This window comes from Notolepis coatsorum (genome assembly GCF_963971535.1).
Source record: "Notolepis coatsorum genome assembly, chromosome: 17".
In the NCBI taxonomy this organism is placed as follows: domain Eukaryota; kingdom Metazoa; phylum Chordata; class Actinopteri; order Aulopiformes; family Paralepididae; genus Notolepis; species Notolepis coatsorum.
Window position 1 is genome coordinate 22,883,439 of NC_140181.1, and position 20,043 is coordinate 22,903,481.

The following is a 20,043-nucleotide window of genomic DNA, read 5'->3' on the forward strand; positions in this document are numbered from 1 at the left end:
GGAAGGAGAGTCCTAACTCACAGAAGGCCCGAGGAGGAGCTTCGTGAGGAGGAGCTCTGACAACTCCCTGAAACAGATCCATCACATGGACCTGAACAACTCACGGAAGCCTTACCAACAGAGACGCGCACAGTGACGTACTCTATGGCGGGGGAATTTCTGCTGTGCACACGCCCAATCTTCCAGGGTGTGGGACCAGGAAACTCCCCCCCCCCCCCTCTTACCCTGTAACGTGCCGAACAGCAACGTGACAGGAACCTTGAAGTACAGGAGGTTTTAACCCCTGACCAATCAAAAAGGGGAGGGAAGGATTACCAGTTCACCCCTTTACGACCCCACACCCATGATACGATGTAATGACAAAAAAGAACATGACACAGTCATAGTCAGCTACATGAAGTGTCTAACAGCTTCACACAGCTCATGTGCTAACCTGCTATCTGATTTTTACTACGGAAAAAACACAGAATAGAGAGGGCCCCTTTAAGAGCCCCGGTACCAGACTTACACATGTGCTTCTGTGGCCAACCTAACCCAGTTGTAGATCACAAGACACATACAACCCTTTATCACAACAAAAAATGGCAAGTACACTCTTGCTACAGAGGAACGCCGTTTTTCATAACGAGAGAATACAGAATCCTCGATTATGTATCGGCCACAGGCCTTGCTAAGCACACACGATAAGCGACCAAACAATCTTTTCTTTAGGAAAATATAGTTCCTCAAGCGGTTAGCACAACCCCAGCAATTAAGCTAAGGGTTACATCGTATCCCCACAAACACAGTGACACAATATATTGTAAACAACATGTCTGAGAGGAGGGTGGGGAAGCCCCAGGGAACCGGGGGGAACACCCCTCCTACCTTACCCTTGATACGGCCCAGTTGAACAGGTAACCCTGTTAATATGTGAACTATATATGTGAACTCATATGTCACTAAGCATAGCTTTATAGGTTAATTAACCCCCTTAGTTGTGAGTTCACGGTACCTGAACACACATGATGTTCTCAACACAACTAACCAGATCATTTTTACACATGTAAAACAACAACCCGATTTGTATGGAGAGAGAAGCTATACCAGTGACAAGACAATTCACACACAACACGCGTCGTATCCTAAATGTATTGCAGCAACACCCGTTTTGGAAAACATCGTTATTACAAAACATTTAGAAGGGAAGGAAGAAGAAGTGTTTAAGGTCCGGTCAGGACCTTCCTACCGTGAGCGCAGGCCAAGCGAACTGCAATCTGGCTAACGGGGCACCGACGTTAAACACAGCATTCCTGTGTTGACGACGAGGGCAGCATCGCTGCGCCACCCAGCCGCTACGGTTCTCCATGTTGACGCAGTCCTCGCCGGCCGGGCTCCCGGTAGGTTCGACTAACATCCTCTGTCAAAGATGACGTCGTAGTCAGAGTGTTTAAGGCATGTTATAGTCACAGAAAACGTTCAACAGTGTAGCATTAAGCTAACAGCCGTTCGGCTGATAGCAACAAGTTAACGTATACCAGCCTGGTAAACACAGCGAGCTAACGCCGCAGCTAACAGCTGCGCAGCTAACAGCTGACTGGCTAACACAGTAGTCCATAAACTAGCACGCAAGCTAAGCAGCTATCACCTGAACTGTATACAATGACATAACAAGCCACACTTCAGACAGGCCGCTGTCCCAATCCCTCCCCTAACAGGGAAAAGAAAAAGAAATGTCAGAACACAGTTGTCAACGGTGATCCAGACATACACGGGGCCCTTTGAGCATGGAACTTCCGATAAAGAAGAATCTATGCCCACATTTCCTTGTTAGGGTATACTTCCATTTGTATATGAAAGATGGGGCCTGCACGGGACAGAGAAGCATCCGCTCTAGAATCCTGGGATCACCAGGACCTAGCGCGGCCCACTAGAGTAGCCATCATGGGCGTCAGACCAAGATCCCCCGACCGCCGATTAAGCCGAGCAGAGGACCCTAGCCTGGATTCGGCGTTTCGTAAATTGTTAGCTAACCCCCACAGCATCAACAACAACCAGAGCTCGCAAGCAAAACAGTACGTACCCAACCTGGAAACAACCGCTTCTCACAATAGTCGGTGCGTCCTACAGTCCAGCTGTGTTGCTGGAGGGTAACCCCATCCAGCCGCAGCAAGGAGGATTGTAGTTGGGAAGCATGTCAGCGGCGTGAGCTCCTAATACGAAAAAAATGTTGAAGGTCGGAATGACCCAGACACTCCAGTAACGAAGACAATATCGCCGTATTTTCTCGAAAATAGTGAGAGAGAAAATAAAGATATGATGTCAACGTATCTCCTTGTTCTTCTGTTTTCCTTTCCTCAGACTAAATATATCAAGTGGGCATGTGAGCAGCACTTAGCTTGTGATGAAATTTGAGAAGGAGATGAGTGTGTGGCCCCACCCCTGCTTATGTAGGTAAGCGGATGGGGGTGTGGCCAGATGAATGCTGGCATGTAAAGGTACATGGTGGAATTTTTTATTCAGTGTATATACGCTGAAGCGAGATATATGCAGACAGGTGCTGAGCAAGCCATAACGACATAGAACGCACTTTATATTTATTGGTAAAGAATTTGCACTACAACCCATACCTCATTACACCTTACTGTAAATTGTACCTCATCCCATTTCTGCTTTGCACTATATAGTATATTGTATATTAGTATATTGTATGGTAACTCAGTTACTTCTACTCTGCATTGAACATTGTACATATGTACATACTGAACACTTGTGTCCACGTACATGACTTCTATTTTTACTTGCCACAACGTTTTTTTTTCTTCTTTTTTGTATTTTCTTTTTTTATAATTTTTTTAAACAAACGTATAAACAAACATGACAACACACGATAAGATATACAAGCATTATTAACAGTGCACATCCAATAAAATCACCATTTAGTTAAATGTCTTATACAGGATATTGTTACGCTTGGTACGCTTCTTTGGCATGATGAACCCAGATGACAGAGTGGAGATTGATGAGACCGGAGACAGAATGTGACGATGAACAGTTTACTTAACGACAAGGTACATACACGACTAACACACACAGGAAACATTTAACAATGATCGCGCCCAGCAGGGCAGGACAGACAGGACTATATACACAGACTAATTGACAAGACACAGAGGGTAATTTACAAACAAGACACAGGTGTGGTAGACAGAAACAATAGAACACAGAGTACACTGGAAAACAATAACAAATAACCAACCAGACTAAACATAATTACAAACCACAGACAGGGGAACACAAGACTAACAAAGTGGAGACAACAGACAATAAACACAACAAACACAACTGACAATAAATAACAATGAGTTGGTGTGTGAGCTGATGCCAGATCGTCATCAGCCCACCGGGTGGTAATGTTGATTGAGTGTTATTGTTAATGGGAGGTACTTGTGAATATGAATGTCTGAGTCCTGGTCCCACAGGACCAGGACCGGAGGAAGTGTTACAGTATATACCCCTAATACCTGCTATCTAATACCCTACACACATATGCTCTAGCTCGTACCCCCCCCTCCCGGACCCCCCTTGGATAATCCATCCATTATCCCTCACTCCTAACCAGACACTACCATTATATGCTAGCTTTTATTCTCTCCACCACTTCTAACCACATTGTCATTTTGGATTCATTGAGACCCAGAATTCTTGCTGTAGATATTTTTTGATAAATCTTTCCAGAATATCTTAACTGGTGGGCAGTCCCAGTACATGTGCATAAATGTCCCCTCGTCCCCATTTGTACATAAGGAGCATTTGGAGTCTTGTTTAAGACCCATTTTTTTCAGTCTTATAGGAGTCAAGTATGTCCTGTGAATATAGTTAAGATTGATTTGTTGATGGTCCGGGTTCCTTGATGTAAATTGAACATTTGCCCAGGCTTCTTGCCAATCAAAATCACTTTCCAGGTCTGGTATATCCCTCCTCCAGACAGAGTAATTGATGATAAAAATCTGAAACAAAACCTCTCGATGTCTCTCTTTCATAGAAGAATTTGTGGTATCTGTGGTGTTCAATTGGTATCTTTAATGGAACACCGTGAGACTTCAAACATAACAATAACTGTGCGTAAAAATAATCTGTGGACTCGGTGAGATAAAAAAAAATGCGTATTTCTTCATAACTACAAAAACCCTGTTTGTTAAAAACATCACCTAATGAGTGTATGCCTTGCTTTTCCCATATAGGGAATCTTATAGGTTGTTTTCCAATCAAGAGTGCATTGTTATTGAATAAGGGAGTATGATTATGCCATTTATGTGGGTTAGAATATTTTTTCTGTGTTTCACGCCATATCCGGATCGCATGAGTAATTATGGGGCCAAATTTTCGTTCGCATTGCTTATTTTATTTTATTTTATACTTATCTATTTTTGTATAGCACAGTCTCTGGAGCGTAATAGAAAGAAGCATTTTGTATAAAAGTATTCTGTACTTCTGTATGACAACTAATAAAGAAACTTGAAACTGAATGCACAGTTGTTGCTGTGTTCCTTTAAGGGAATTCGGCACCGTTTAGCCAAGTTTTGTGTCACCATTAGAATATCAGGCTCTCAAAGGCCACACAAATCCATAACATGATCCAGATGTAATCCACAATACACACCACATCTGTCTTGGCTGTCACTGCGACTGACCAATGTGCCCTGCCTCACCCTTCCTACATTATCTCCCTACAGCTAATTACTCGTTAGGAGAGAAAATGTGTTTTTAATAGTCTGCGTGTCCAGCCAGTCTGAAGTTCATTAGAGCTAACATCTGATACCCAGACCCAGACACGCACTGGCTCATGATCTCCGTTCAGATGCATGCGACAACACTTAGCCAAGTATTAATAGATTCAATAAGAGGCTTTAGTCATTGTTCTCGTTTGTTTGTTTGCTTGTGTGTGTGTGTGTGTGTGTGTGTGTGTGTGTGTGTGTGTGTGTGTGTGTGTGTGTGTGTGTGTGTGTGTGTGTGTGTGTGTGTGTGTGTGTGTGTGTGTGTGTGTGTGTGTGTGTGTGTGTGTGTGTGTGTGTGTGTGTGTGTGTGTGTGTGTGCGTGCGTGCGTGTGTGTGTGTGTGCGCACGTGTGTGCTTGTACTCACATGTGTGGATACCATGGAACAATTAGAGAAAACCAAAGAGCTGTTCTCTGTCTCTGTGTGTGTGTGTGTGTGTGTGTGTGTGTGTGTGTGTGTGTGTGTGTGTGTGTGTGTGTGTGTGTGTGTGTGTGTGTGTGTGTGTGTGTGTGTGAGAATGTTCATACTGTACATGTGTTTGTATTATATGCATCATATGTGTGTCCATGCAGTTACAGTATGTTTGAGCCTAAAACACTCATTGGAGAAATTTTCATAACTGGGATATCAGTGTTGCCATAATATAGGGCTGCTGGATTAAGGCAAAAAGCATTAATCACCATTATTTTAATTGATATTGAAATCACGATTTCATCATATGCGTTTTTTTTTTTTTAAGATTTATTTTTTGGCGTTTTTTTTTTATCGCTTTATTGCTACTGGGCAGTCCAGTAGAGAGAGACAGAGGAGGAATGGGAGACAGAGTGGGGAGAAGACATTCGGCAAATAACGACGGGTTCGGGAATCGAACCCGGGTCGGCCGTGTCGCGGCTGAGCGTGCTATGTGGTTCGCCACTGGGGCGCCCCCATATGCGTTTTTAACACTGGTGTTTTCTTTTAGTCAGGAAAAAAAATATTTGGAATAAATTCCTTACCAAGAAATGTCTTCACCAATGTGTTTGTAAAGGTGTCTAGTAACAGATGTAAAACGATTTAAAATCAACTCCCATAGGAAAACCTGTGACAGCTGCTGAAGGTTGGAGTACCCGGAACTAGGGATGTCCGATATTATCGGCCTACCGATATTGGCATTAAAATGTAATATCGGAAATGATCGGTTTAAAAAAAATTTAAATAAAAAATTCCAATAACAGCCAGAATTCCAAAGGGAGACAAATTATGCTTTTGAGAAATATAAAACAATGATTTAAAAAAAAAAAAAACTTACAGATGTGTTCCATAGACTCACAGGAATTGTGTAAAGTTGCGCAAATAGTGCAAGGAATAGCAATGCATGTCCCGTTTATATATAATAAAAAAAAATTACTTTTTTTTTAAACCGATACCGATCATTTCCGATATTACATTTTAATGCCAATATCGGTAGGCCGATAATATCGGACATCCCTAGTTCTGGGTACTCCAACCTTCAAATTTACCTTGTGTAAATACCTGGGCCCTCATTCATCAACGTTGCGTACGCACAGATATGTGCTTAACCTGTGCGTACGACCATTTCTAAGCAAAGTGTGGGATTTATCAATTTGAACGTGAACTTGACTTTGTGCATATTTCTACGCACAGCCCAGAGCATGCGTAGCTGACGCCCTGTGGTAGAATATGGGGACTGCAGACGGACGGCATAGCTCTCATAAGTTGCATGCATTAGTTTCAACGCGGAAATAAGCTTCCGTGCATTACTCCCGACACTGGCGCGTGTTCTGTATGAACCGTAATTCATTATAGTTCATTGTGAAATAGCGACAGTAGTGTAATTATAACGGGCTCATGCGCGAACAATAGGTTGGCTTGCTTGTTTGGCACGGGGGCAGACGCAGAACACCGACCTCCAAACGCGATTAAATATTGTTTCAAATAAAAAGCGACATACTATTATTTTGTGTCATGTTTCCAAATAAGATTGGCCACAACAAAATGCTTTCTACTTCAATTTGTTGGTTAGAATAGATTACCTCGCTCCGTTGAAACTTCACTGAGACTAACAAACAGTAAAAGACAGTTTTAAATTTTTTTTGTGAGCTCCGCGCACAGACGTGATAATAATAATAATAATAATAGCTTCATTTTATATAGCGCCTTTCAAGAGACCCATGCAAGGTCGCTTTACATAGATAGGGGGGGGAAATAACAAAGTAATAAACATAGTGGACAGACTATGTAAATATGATGATGGGATTCAATAGCCCCTTTCATGACTGTGATGCACCGAGTGAATCCACAGTCACTTGCTCCTCAATGGGAAACCAACCTAGATTTACCATGAAGGACTGGTTCTGGCCGAACCGTTCTTTATACAAGAATCACAGAGACGTTTCAAAGGTACTCACAGTTGCACGAGGGTTTCGGACACAAATACGGGATGATTTGAAAGCTCGGCGTTCACAGTCAACACTGCATTATTTCCGGCGTTGGGTGCATGATGCGCATGCGCTGTGATCACAACCAGGCAGCCAACGCCGAAAATAATGCCGTTTTGAGCAGTTTATAAAAAATATTTAAATGTTTATTAGCAACGCCGAGCTTTCAAACCATGCACATGTTATGATGTTGTATGTTAGGATGAGGCACATATTTACACTTTTAGTATAAGGAGTTCTTAAATAGTGCTACTATAGGGTGTTTATATTGTATTTATTGTTTTCAATAATGTATTTCATATGATGTATTGTGTTTTTTATTGTAAGGTGGGAGGGAGGGGTGGAGAGTGAGAGGGAATGTGGAGGGAGAGAAGGTGGAGGGCTTTTAATGATTGTATTCTTGTATTTTGTATTCTTTGTACTTTTACTGTATATGACTGTATTGTACCTACAGATGGAAATGAGCGTCTTCCCATCATCTTGTTTACTACACATGATTAATGTATGTGCACATTCTCATAAACTAAACTAAACTAAATCACCTCTTCCTACTGAACACACAGTTATTAAAAGCTTGTTTAGTCTTCAAACGTCAAACCAAATAAATGTTTCTCAACGCCTAAATGACATATCAGACAGCCAAATCCATACATACATAGCCTAAACTGTAAAAAATTCATGTTTTTTCACAGGAAATTCACTATTATTTTGCAGATTACTTTTGTTTTTCTACTTTAAGTGTAAATGCCATAGAAATACAGTAAATTACCTTTTATCAAAAGATTAACCATTAAATAAAGGTTGTAATCTGTAAATGTATTTGATTTTACTATAATTTGACATTAAGTATTTGGCAACCATTGATGCCAGACATTTACAGTTTTCTTGCAGCTTTTTTTCTTACAGTGTACATACTGTACGTACATTGGCTGGGATTGGTCCCTGCCTGGTTGCATGGCTGCCCACTGCCCCTAACTAGTCCTAACAGGTTGGGATGGGTAAATGCAGGGGAATATTATGTAAAATGTGCTTGATAAATGAAGATATTCTATTCTCTTAAATTCTAGACTTAAGAGTCGTCTGTACCCTTTAAGCTAAGGGTGCACTCTGTAGCGTTGTGGATGGGGCTGTTTAGTGGAACCTTGTTCCAGTTCAACTTAATATCATACTTTATTTTTGTTTTGTTATTTGTGAGTCTTTTAATTGCAGAAATATAGCGTATTAAATCTCTTTTATCTCCCCCCTCTCTCTCCCACCGTCTCTCTCTTGTTCCCTTCCTCTATCACACTATCCCTCCCTCTCTCTTTCCCTCTCACTCACTCTCCCCCTCCCCCCTCTCTCCCTCTCTCATCCTCTCTCTCCCTCTCATTCTATCTTTCCCTATCTCCCATTTTATATACCGCTCTCCTTTTATCTATCTCTCATCACCTCTCTCTCTCTCTCTCTCTCTCTCTCTCTCTCTCTCTCTCTCTCTCTCACTCTCTCTCTCTCTCTCTCTCCCCCCTCAGTGGCCGTGCTGTATTTGCAGGCTATTGGGACCAAAGAGTGGAGAGAGGTAAGTTTACCTATAGCTCTTCTTCTTCTTCTTCTTCTTCTTCTTCTTCTTCTTCTTCTTCTTCTTCTTCTTCTTCTTCTTCTTCTTCTTCTTCTTCTTCTTCTTCTTCTTCTTCTTCTTCTTCTTCTTCTTCTTCTTCTTCTTCTTCTTCTTCTTCTTCTTCTTCTTCTATACAACTGTACATGTATACAACTGTAGGCGTCTATTCGAAACCCAAACGGTGCGTTTGCGTTTTACGCTCTGATTGGCCACTGATGTTTCTGGTCGCACCAATCGTGTGACGGCAAGTTCTTTCCCCGGTTAAGCTTAGGCACTCTTTCGAAGTTGGTTAAGGTTAGAGTTTGTCTTTAGAGCAGGGCGATAGAACACCAGCCCTGATTCCAAACTCTAACCTTAACCAACTTTGAAAGAGTCACCTAAGCTTAACCAGTGATAAACTAGGCGTTAGGTAGTTTGCTGCTGGTCGAGGCGGAAATGGGCGCGTCACGCGATTGGGCGCACATGTCACATGACCAGAAACGTCAGTGGCCAATCAGATTAGCAAAATGCATGCACCGTTTGGGTTTCGAATAGACTGTAGCCAAGAAAATCCTGCTCCTCATCTTCCTCTCTCTAACAGGAATCATTCACTTAAATATGCTTTCCACAAGCTGCTAATGATTTTCCATCGTAGAGCTGCTAATGACTTTCCATCTTAGAGCTGCTAATGACTTTCCATCGTAGAGCTGCTAATGACTTTCCATCATAGAGCAGCTAATAGGCGTGTTTGAGATTAATTTCGGCCTGCCTCGAAAGTAGACGAGAGTAGATGATTGCAACCGGGGGAGGAGTCAAAACGTCGAACACTTCAGATTTGACTACAGCCTCTCGCCTAGTCTCGCATGGCAGATATCGCGTTCACGTTACCACACACACACACACACCTGTCCAGCTCATTATAATGCGAGGGCCGTGTGCAAAATTAGATTAGATTCAAATGTATGGTCATCACACAGCACACTATATACCTATAGTGGAATAGACTATTCATATACCATATGTATACCATCTTATTGCACGCTCCTGCCCACCGCAGCGCACACGCACACACAACACACACACACTGCTGAATAATTCTATAATATAATAATAATATATAGTTTTGCATCAATATATATATATATTAAGGCTGTCAAAGTTAACGCGGTATTAACGCGTTATCGCCCGATTCTATTAACGCCACTATTTTTTTTAACTCACGATTAACTTTTAAGAAAAAAAAATATATTTTTCTTGTTTTTGTTTTTGTTTTACTAGACTTCACTCAGGTGTATTATTGATACTCTCATTGATACTATGTTTGTTTCTGAAGTGCGTGTGTGTGTGTATGTGTGTGTGTGTGTGCGTGTGCGTGTGCGTGTGCGTGTGTGTGTGTGTGTGTGTGTGTGTGATATATATAGAGAGAGGGGGGTGAGAGAGATGAGGAAGGGGCAAGAGAGAAAGAGACTAGAGCTGGGAGAGTGTGTGTGTGAGAGAGAGAGAGGGGGGGTGTGTGATTACTCAGCCCTTGTGTGGGTGAATGTAACAAGTTCCTAACGTTTTCTTTCCCCTATTATTTCATGCACACTTTATTCATTGTTTTAAATTATTATTTTCTTTTAAGTTATTTTGTGCATCACTCTGTTTTGAATTTGATGCAAATTTGCAATGCATGCGGGTCATCCTTTTATGTTAAATGGCTGCATAAAGCAAGCATTTGTTGACTCATGTTGATAAGAGTATTAAAACTTGGAACTTGAAAAAGATCAGTTTAAGGTAGATAAAAAAAAATCAATGCGATTAATTTGCGATTAATCACGAGTTAACTATGGACAATCATGCGATTAATCGCGATTAAATATTTTAATCGATTGACAGCATTAATATATATATATATATATATATATATATATATATATATATATATAATGTATATTGAGGCAAAACAGAATTATACAGTATATATTGAGGCAAAACTGAATTATTCAGCGTCAATCAACATCACGCACCTGAGATGAATTCCAATCAGCTCGTCGGGAGGACTCATATATGCTGACTGCAGGTCACTCGTTGTCGGGTTCGTCTTGTCTCCACCATCTGCTGTTGTGTTCTCCCGTGGTCTCCAGTGTGAGACGGTTGTTGCTGCCCTGCCGTCCCTTGGAGTTTCCTGCTATGCACGCGCTCTTCATTTCCATGGACCCTTGCTCTCGATTTGCCTGTCTAATTGACGCTGTGTCATTTGCCACTTACCCCTGCGGCTCGCCCTCGCCAACATCCTCGCCACAGGGGACGTGTACCAGCGGCTTCTCGCTGATTTCCCCGCTCTGACTGTGCCCACGTTTTCTGCTATGATCGCAAAACATGGGGTGGAGCATTATATTCCCACGGCCGGTCCGCCAGTTTTCGCGTGCGCACGCCGCCTTGACGACGCTAAACTGGCCATCGCTAAAGGGGAGTTCGACACAATGGAGCAGCTCGGCATTGTGCGGCGCTCCGACAGCCCGTGGGCCTCGCCTTTGCATATGGTTCCGAAAGCTGATGGGAAGTGGCGCCCGTGTGGAGATTTCCGGTGCCTCAATAGTGCCACGGCTCATGACCGCTACCCTGTCCCGCACAGCCAGGACTTTTCTGTTCACCTGGCCGGGACCACCATTTTCTCCAAGGTGGATTTGGTGCGGGGCTACCACCAGGTGCCAGTCCATCCCAGAGACGTTACCCCGTTTGGACTTTTCAAGTTTTTAAGGATGCCTTTCGGACTCAAGGGGGCAGCGCAGGTCCATTAACCTTCCAGCGGTTAATGGACTCTGTGCTGCGAGGTTTGTCATTTTTATTTGTGTATTTAGACGACATCCTGGTGGCCAGCACGTCTGCTGAAGAGCATTGTTTGCACTTCCAACAGCTGTTTCAGCGGCTGAATGAACATGGGCTGATTGTGAACCCGGCCAAGTGTCAGTTCGGCCGGCCAGACATAGACTTCCTGGGCCATCACATCTCTTCACAGGGAGCTGTGCCTCTGCCCACCAAGGTGGAGGCGATCACTGCCTTCCCACGTCCTCGCACCATCAAGCCCCTACAGGAGTTCCTCGGTATGGTACATTTTTATAACCGATTCATACCAGGAGCGGCTCTCTTGATGCACCCCCTGTACGAGGCACTAAGGGGCAAGAAGGACAATCAGGAGGTGGACTGGTCCCCTGAGAGGGTCCAGGCATTTGATAGTGCTACGGCTGCTCTCACTAACGCTACTATGCTGGCACACCCATACCCGGCCGCTCCAATAGCCCTCACGACCTATGCCTCGGACTATGCTGTGGGGGCGGTGTGTGAACAGTGGGTGGCCGGCGCCTGGCAGCCTCTGGCCTTTTTCAGCAGGACACTTCGGGACAACTAGAGGAAATACAGCACGTTTGACAGGGAGCTGCTGGCCCTTTTCCTCGCCACGCGTCATTTTAGGTTCCGGGAGTTCATCGCTTTCGTGGACCACAAGCCTCTGACCTTTGCCATTGCCAAGCCCACGGAACTATGGTCGGCACGGCAGCAGCGCCAACTGTCAGCCATTTTGGAATTCAACACGGACCTGCAGCATGTGGCGGGCAAGGACAACCTGGTGGCTGACTGCCTCTCCAGAGTGCGGGTCAACACTGTGCACCTGGGTGTGGACTACGCAGCCATGGCAGTTGACCAGTGCACGGACATGGACGGCCACGACAGGACTGAGACTGGAGGATGAGGTGTTCCAGGACAGTAAGGCCACGCTCCTCTGCGATGTCTCCACCGGCCGACCTCGCCCGATGGTCCCCGCTGGCTGGCGCCGCCGCATTTACGATGCTATACATGCCTTGTCGCACCCGGGGGTGAAGGCATCGGTTAAGCTGGTGGGGGCTAGGTTCGCCTGGCCGGGCCTTAGGAAGGACGTCAAGTGGTGGGCAGCCTCTTGTGCATTGCCACACTAAGGCCCCGCTGGGGCCATTTCTCATCCCGGAGAGACGTTTTGATCACGTCAATGTGGACCTGGTGGGTCCGCTGCCCCCCTCCCAGGGGTTCACTCACCTACTAACCATGGTGGACAGGACCACCAGGTGGCCGGAGGCTGTGCCCCTGTCATCCACTACATCGGCGGACGTGGCTCGGGCGTTCATCTCCACCTGGGTGGCCCGTTTCGGTACCCCCGCAGATCTAACTTCGAACACAGGGCCCCAGTTCACGTCAGAGCTGTGGAGCGCCATGGCGGAGAGTTTGGGGGTGAAACTCCACCGCACCGTGGCATACAACCCGCAGGCAAATGGTCTCTGTGAGCGTTTCCACCGCACCATGAAGGCTGCTCTCCGGGCGGCTCTTACGGACAGTAATTGGGTCGACCGTTTGCCGTGGATCATGCTAGGCCTGCGCTCTGCCCCAAAGGAGGATCTGCAGTCATCTTCGGCTGAGCTCGTGTTGAGTTCCTCCCAGGTGCCACAGCCCCCTGGTCAGCTGCGACTCATCGCTTGGACATCCGAGACGCCACCAGCGATTTCGCTCCCGTGCCCGCACATCACTGTCTTCCCCTGTCCTACATCCCCAAGGACTTGATGTCAGCCCTGTACGTGTTCATCCACCGCGATGCCCACCGTTCTCCACTCCAGGCTCCGTACGATGGGCCCTTCCGGGTCCTGGAAGCGGGACCCAAGAGCTTTATGGTGGACAGATGGGGGATTCAGGAGCGGATATCGGTGTACCGTTTGAAGCCTGCACACGTGGCCCCGGACGGGCCGGTGGAGCTGGCTCAGCCCCGACGGCGCGGCCGTCCACCCAACCCCACTCCTTCCGCAGGCTTGCGGCCCGTATCTACCTCTACCCTGGCAGCAGCCCCTCTCTCTCCCCCAGTCCAGCCTCGCCGCCGGCGCAGACGGCCGCCGGCTCGTGCCCTTCCCCCCTGACTGTTAAGCGCAGTCGTTATGGTCGGGTAGTCAGGCCTCCTACGAGGGGCTGAGTACTTTGGGGGGTTTTGTATGGGTTGAGATTGCAGGGTATGTCTACTCTGGGTGTTCGGGGGGGGCCTGTGTGGTGTCACATTGAGGGAGTCTCTCACTCCAGAGTTGAAGGGTCACAGGGGAGGAGATATAGGAGAGTGGTAGGTGTGTGTACAGCGGTGATTTTGTCAATGAATAAAGTAGGAAGTAACCTGAAGGACTTGTCACGCTCGTTATTGCATCGCCTCTTCCTTCGACTTCTACAATATTATAATTTTGGCTAATTATAATTTCGAGAGCGCACTGATAATGTTTGACCAGCTAATTATCCTTTGGATTTTATGTGGGGGGTATAATGAGAACAGGTAGAAAATTAAATACTCACTCACTCATTCACACAAATTGAATCAAGTCTTCATTTATTATTATTATTATCATCTGGAGTCGCAAATTGCTTTCACGCTGTAGCGCGCGACGCGTGTGTGTATGTGTGTGTGTATGTGTGTGTGTGTGTGTCAGGCGTTGCGTGGGTAAAATAACAGAGGATGCCAAAAAAAAATTTATTACAAATAAAAATCATTAAAGAAATGTTTTTTATATACCGTAATTCCTCTAATAGTAACCCCGGCTTGTATTTGTTTCAACTGTAGCGGGTACCAGGCTTGTATTAGGAGGAGGCCTGTATAAGAGGGAGGCCTATATTTCAAATTTTCAAACGGATCATAATGAATAAATCAACATCTTGTGTCAGTTTGAACCCAGTAAAATGTACTGGGTTCATTTATTGAAACCAAGTACTGTATGAAATAGTAAACAGTGCAATTACAGGTGGTCACTGGTCATTTCAACGTTTTCAAAGTGAAATCAAGTAACTAGCTCAGTATGCAGCTCAGTATATTAGTAACCCGGCTTGTATTAGGAGGCCGGCTTATAGTTGCTTAGCTCAAGAGCGCACCCGGCCATTAATAGAGACCCGGCTTGTATTTGAGACCCGGTTACTATTAGAGGAATTACGGTATATAATTTTTTATATTATTTTTTTATTTTTTCATTATACGCATCTTGCAACGTTGGTTAACGTTATAACACGCCCACAACCTGTTTCCGCACACAGGAGTCAGGACTGCGATTATTAATGGAAATAGGCCTATGTCTAAGATATTGCTGACATGGCAGAACATACATGTATACAGTATGGCTCGGCGGCCCATCAAACACAAGCAGACAATGTTTGTACAGTATGACTCGCCGAGTCGGCGGCCCATCAAAAAATAACGCTCATCAGCCCGATCGGTATAAAAACATTGCACAATTAAGCTAAAATTTACGTCAGATAGTCCTTACCTGTGATCGGGAGTATTCCAAAAATAATATTTGAATTATTTGATCGCCATCTGGTACATCCGATGTCCATTTGGTCCACGGCATAACCCACCACAACATATGGATCGGGGATATTTGACGCGCTTCAATGGAACCGGGAGAACCGCTCCATTCGCCCGACAAGGAAAAGTGAGACCCGAGAAGTTTGGCCGTTACACAGGCCAAGATACAAGGTTTCAAAGGGTGCTTGATACCGCCGTCTAGCTGGATGCGGCCGGTATTGGACTTTGGCGATCTCAGACTCATTCCCTATGGTAACACCAAGGTCCCTGGATGAATAATGACGGAAAAACGATCAAATAACGAGTATACTCGTTGTTGGCGGGGAATGAGTTAAGGAAACAAATCAGTTTCATGCTAATTGGTGATTAACCAGCGAAGATTGGATTAATTTGCATAAGGTCGACATGATTTTATCTTTTTCCACCATGTGCTCACTCCCAATATAACCTGCACAGTTAGTCCTACTGTTATACCTGGTATATATATTTTTTTTCAATCCAATATCAAACAAATCGCCCCCAAAAGTGGCCATTTTAGTTTTCGTTTTTGAGGACTGCATACTTTTTTTGCAAACCAAAATACTATACTTTATACTTATAGCACATGCATGAGCCTGGTCTCTTTTGAAAGAGGACATTCTGATACAATAAAGAAAATTCACGCTCAGTGCTAATTAAATAGAGTAACATATGTCTGAACTTGAGTTGTAGAAAAACTTGTTACTCACGTTTTTCTGTAGTAGTTAGTAGTCCAGAAGTAGTATTTCCAAAAAAAATTGGTATGGCTGAAGTACATGTCCAAATTGCATAGAAATTTGTACAGAAATGAGTGATTAGAAGCAGTTTTGGTAAAAAGTGAGAGAGCTCAGAAAACTATTTTCTTATAGACTTCAATGCATTCGACGGAGAATTCTCTTCCTGATTTGGCTCGTGACTTTTCACCTAGATTCGCTCATTCCCACGTGGGGTACCCTTGGAAAGCCCTACTCATTGGTTACAACCCTTTCCAATAATTTTTTAGATCGCCAAATGATTGACGGAGGTAGAGGCTCGAGAGTTGGGAGTGGTATTTGAAAAAAGAAAAAGTCTGCTGTGTACTTCAGCGCACGCCTCACATATCGGCATGTAACTCGAGAACCGCTGAAAGGATTTTGTCGCCTGAAACGGCTATCGACAGGCAAAAAATAGGGCTTTAATTTCATATATATTGTATTCAAACATATGCACACCGAGCCGCTAGAGTTCGCCAAAGTGCCAGTGGGCAAATCATCCTCAAGAGGGCCCACATGTGGGCCGTTGCATGCTAAGAGGTATACGTTTTCACTATTTTTAATCCATGCCTTGTGTGAAGATCTTCACTAAACGTTATTTCTAGCGTGCCCAGTCTTGCAGACATCTGCTGAACTGCTACAGAAACTCAGTTGAACAAATTACATATTTTGACAACAATGGCATGACGAGGATCATTATGCCTAATTGAATCAAAATTAGATAAAATCGTGGACCTTGTGAATCAAAATCGAATGGAATCAGTGCAGATACCCGACCCGGTCCACCATTGAGATGAAAACAATGAAGCATTATTTGTTCTTTGCCCTCTGATGTACTCTACTGTCACGTACTCCGATCTGAAAAGGTGAAAGGGAAATTGGAGCTCTAGAAAAGTTGAGGCAAAAATACAGGGAACTTAGAGCTCTAGACAAGTTTAGGGAGAAAATACAGAGAACTTAGAGCTCTAGACAAGTTTAGGGAGAAAATACAGAGAACTTAGAGCTCTAGAAAAGTTTAGGAAAAAATACACAGAACTTTGAGCTCTAGAAAATCTATGCAAAAACAGAACGTAGAGCTCTAGAAAAGTTGATGAAAAAGTTGAGGAAGAAAATACAGGGAACTTAAAGCACTATAAGGTTTGAGGAAGAAAATACAGATAACTTAAAGCTCTAGAAAGGTTGAGGAAGAAAATACAGAGAAATTAGAGCTCTAGAAAAATTTTGTGGAAAATACAGAGCACGTAGAGCTCTAGAAATGTTGATGGAGAAAATACAGAGACCTTAGAGGTCTAGAAAAGTTTAGGAAAAAATACACAGAACTTTGAGCTCTAGAAAATCTATGCAAAAACAGAACGTAGAGCTCTAGAAAAGTTGATGAAAAAATACAGAGAAGTAAGAAAAGTTGAGGAAGAAATTACAGAGAACCTAAAGCTGAAAAAAAAAGTTGAGGGGGGAAATACAGAAAAACGTATAGCTCTAGAGAAGTTGAGGAAAAACTACAGAGAACTTTATTTCTCGAGAAACAACAACTTCCTCACACCAACGTTTGAATAAAAAAAATATATATCTTTTCTTTTTCTTACCCTAGAGCCTCCAACCAAAACCTGTCTTATACGCCACAGAAAAAAAAATAAAAAAGAATAAAAGGAGCTGTCCATTATTGTCACTGTCTTGACAGGAAAAGAGGACAGGGATCATTTTCCGCCGACAGCTGGATTCGATACCAGTGTCTCTGCGGTGGTAGGCAGACGCTTAGTCCGCTGCGCTACTTATGTTTTTATTTCTAACATAAATCTATATGGGTACATTTTTACCCATAACACCACAGAGTATAGTTAATAATACACTTTTAGGGGGAAATCTCATTCTAATATTAGTCTAATATAATTAGTGTTGTCACGATACCACAGTTTTTACTTCAATACCAATACCAGCCTAAGTATCATGACCAACTCTAAACTCACCAACTCTAAAACGATACCACGGCAAAAACCTAAAATATCAGGAGAAGTAATGGAATATATTATTAGTAGTGCTGTCAGGCGATTAAAAAAATGTATCTAATTAATTACAGGATTTGTAATTAATTAATCTAATTAATCGCATTTTAATCGCATAACCATTTTATGCCTGATATTCTATATTCTATAATCATATTTCAAATGGCATGTGTCCGGATGGCAGAATTCAGTACTGTATCTACAAAACCTTCTGTTTAATCATCTTCCATCTATTAATTTGCTTAGATTTTTCAGGTCTGGTCAATTTGAGTGTAACTGAGGGGTACAATTCCCTGACTGTATTGATAAGTATGGTATCATTAAACCACTACCGCTTTATGTACTTTAATTACTGGCCATACAGTACACGATATATGAATATGATGAACACTTCCCACAATGAAATCGGTTCCAGTCAAAGGTATTAATCAAGTATTTAATGGAGCAAAAGGTACATAGGATACTTTACATTATTCTTTGAATGCACTTGTAAGGCAAAGGAATATGCGTAGGCAAATCAATAACGAATGTCCATTCTCTGGTTACGCAGGAGGTAATTATACAACCTGAATCTTAGGGAATTATATCTATGGTACACTAGTAATATAGCGGAGATACTGGAAGGGGTTCCCACTGGTTGTAAGCCAGCAGGGGGGGTAGAAGATCTGTCGGTAGTAGGACGTCTGGTCAACGATGACTAGGGAGACTTCAGGTACAGAAGCCGGTGCAGTAGCCTCTTGATCCACAGACGAATACAGCTTGGTTCTCTTGTAGACTGTAGCTCCACAGGGAAGAAAGCTAGTCGGCCTCAGGCTCTCTGGGCGCCGACTCGACTTGACTCCTCTCGGGGTAAATCCAACACGTGCAGGCGTCTGCGATTATCCGCTCCATAAATCACAGGACCAAAGCAAATATATTCCAGCCGTAAAGGGCTATGTAGTCGTCGGGTAGATTAATCCAGTGTACATGTCCATACGGCTCTCGTCTAGGTCTCCTCGGGTGAAAGCGCCATGCGGTCGGCCCAGCCTGGATAAGAACTCTAGCTAATACGAGAAAGCGCTGGAGATGCTGGTCACTGTAGAATTCTAACCGCACGATACACTATACACAAATAGACTATTAAAGACTCAATAGAACTATGTCGCACTCGACGGTATAGCGCCAAACTCTGACAATTCAGTTATTAATTCGCACGCGGTCTCGATGCTCTATTCTGAGGCCAAACAGGCCATACTTCACCGCACGTTGTATCGTGGGTGAGGCTTCAACTTATCGGTAACATACTAAGGACGAAGGGTACGGAGGTAAGGGGCTTCTACATTCACCTGCGCCGTATTTATACGCACGGTGAACAAACTAGTTCCACTCTCATTTCTGTCGCGTATCCCTGGGCAAGGCCGGGCATGTCCAGACACATCTTGACGGTGACTTTGAACCTGGCTCCGGAGGCCGGTCCCTGGCGCCGGTGGACCGCTGTCCAATAGGAGAATGAACTATTATGGTCTGGGCTAAAGGGATATTCCGTGTATATGTACAAGGAATATACAGGGGATATCAAACGATATACAAATACTATGCAATATATATCAATAAATAAATATATATATTCGGTTTAATCTGATCCTTTGTAACAGCCGCCCCCTAATTAGTCCCACCTAATTAGCTAAGCAGAGACAGATTAACCGCACTGTCCTCTACTCAATGTCTGTTGTGAGGGGTCTGTCAGTTCACAAAGTCATGGGGTCATGGTCGTCATCGATGGTATCGGGGAGCCTTGGCAGTTCTATTAGCCTCGCCACGGGTCGGGTGTAGGTCCGCCCTTGGACGAGCACTTCGGCTGCTCGGACCTTTCCGTCGGCACCGGTGATCACTTTGCTTACGCGGCCAGCCGGCCACATAGCTCGGGGTAGTGACTGGTCGATAATCATGACGACTGTTCCTTCTGTCAAATTGTCTCTCTCTTTCACCCATTTCTGGCGGGTCTGTAGAGACGGTAGGTAGTGGAATAGGAAGCTGTTCCAAAACTTGTCAGCCAATACTTGACTGTACCTCCACATTCTTCGGCCGTTCGCTTCTTCAGGCCTGTACATTGTCTGTGGTAGCGCGGGGTCCAGCCGCCCCATCAAGAGTGTGTTGGGGGTGACTGGGTCGACATCTGCTACATCACTTGAG

At 44.1% G+C, this 20,043-nt stretch overlaps 1 protein-coding gene across 1 annotated transcript in view; it reads left to right on the forward strand.

Annotated features, from left to right (window-relative positions):
• LOC311243974 (copine-9-like) overlaps window positions 1-20,043 on the forward strand; it is a gene marked incomplete at both ends in the record, with an annotated part of 217,986 nt that overhangs the window by 96,065 nt on the left and 101,878 nt on the right. Inside the window, one exon of the mRNA XM_084333382.1 lies at window positions 8,703-8,749. Within this exon, the coding sequence (XP_084189508.1) occupies window positions 8,703-8,749 (47 nt within the window). The remainder of the gene's footprint in view (window positions 1-8,702; window positions 8,750-20,043) is intronic.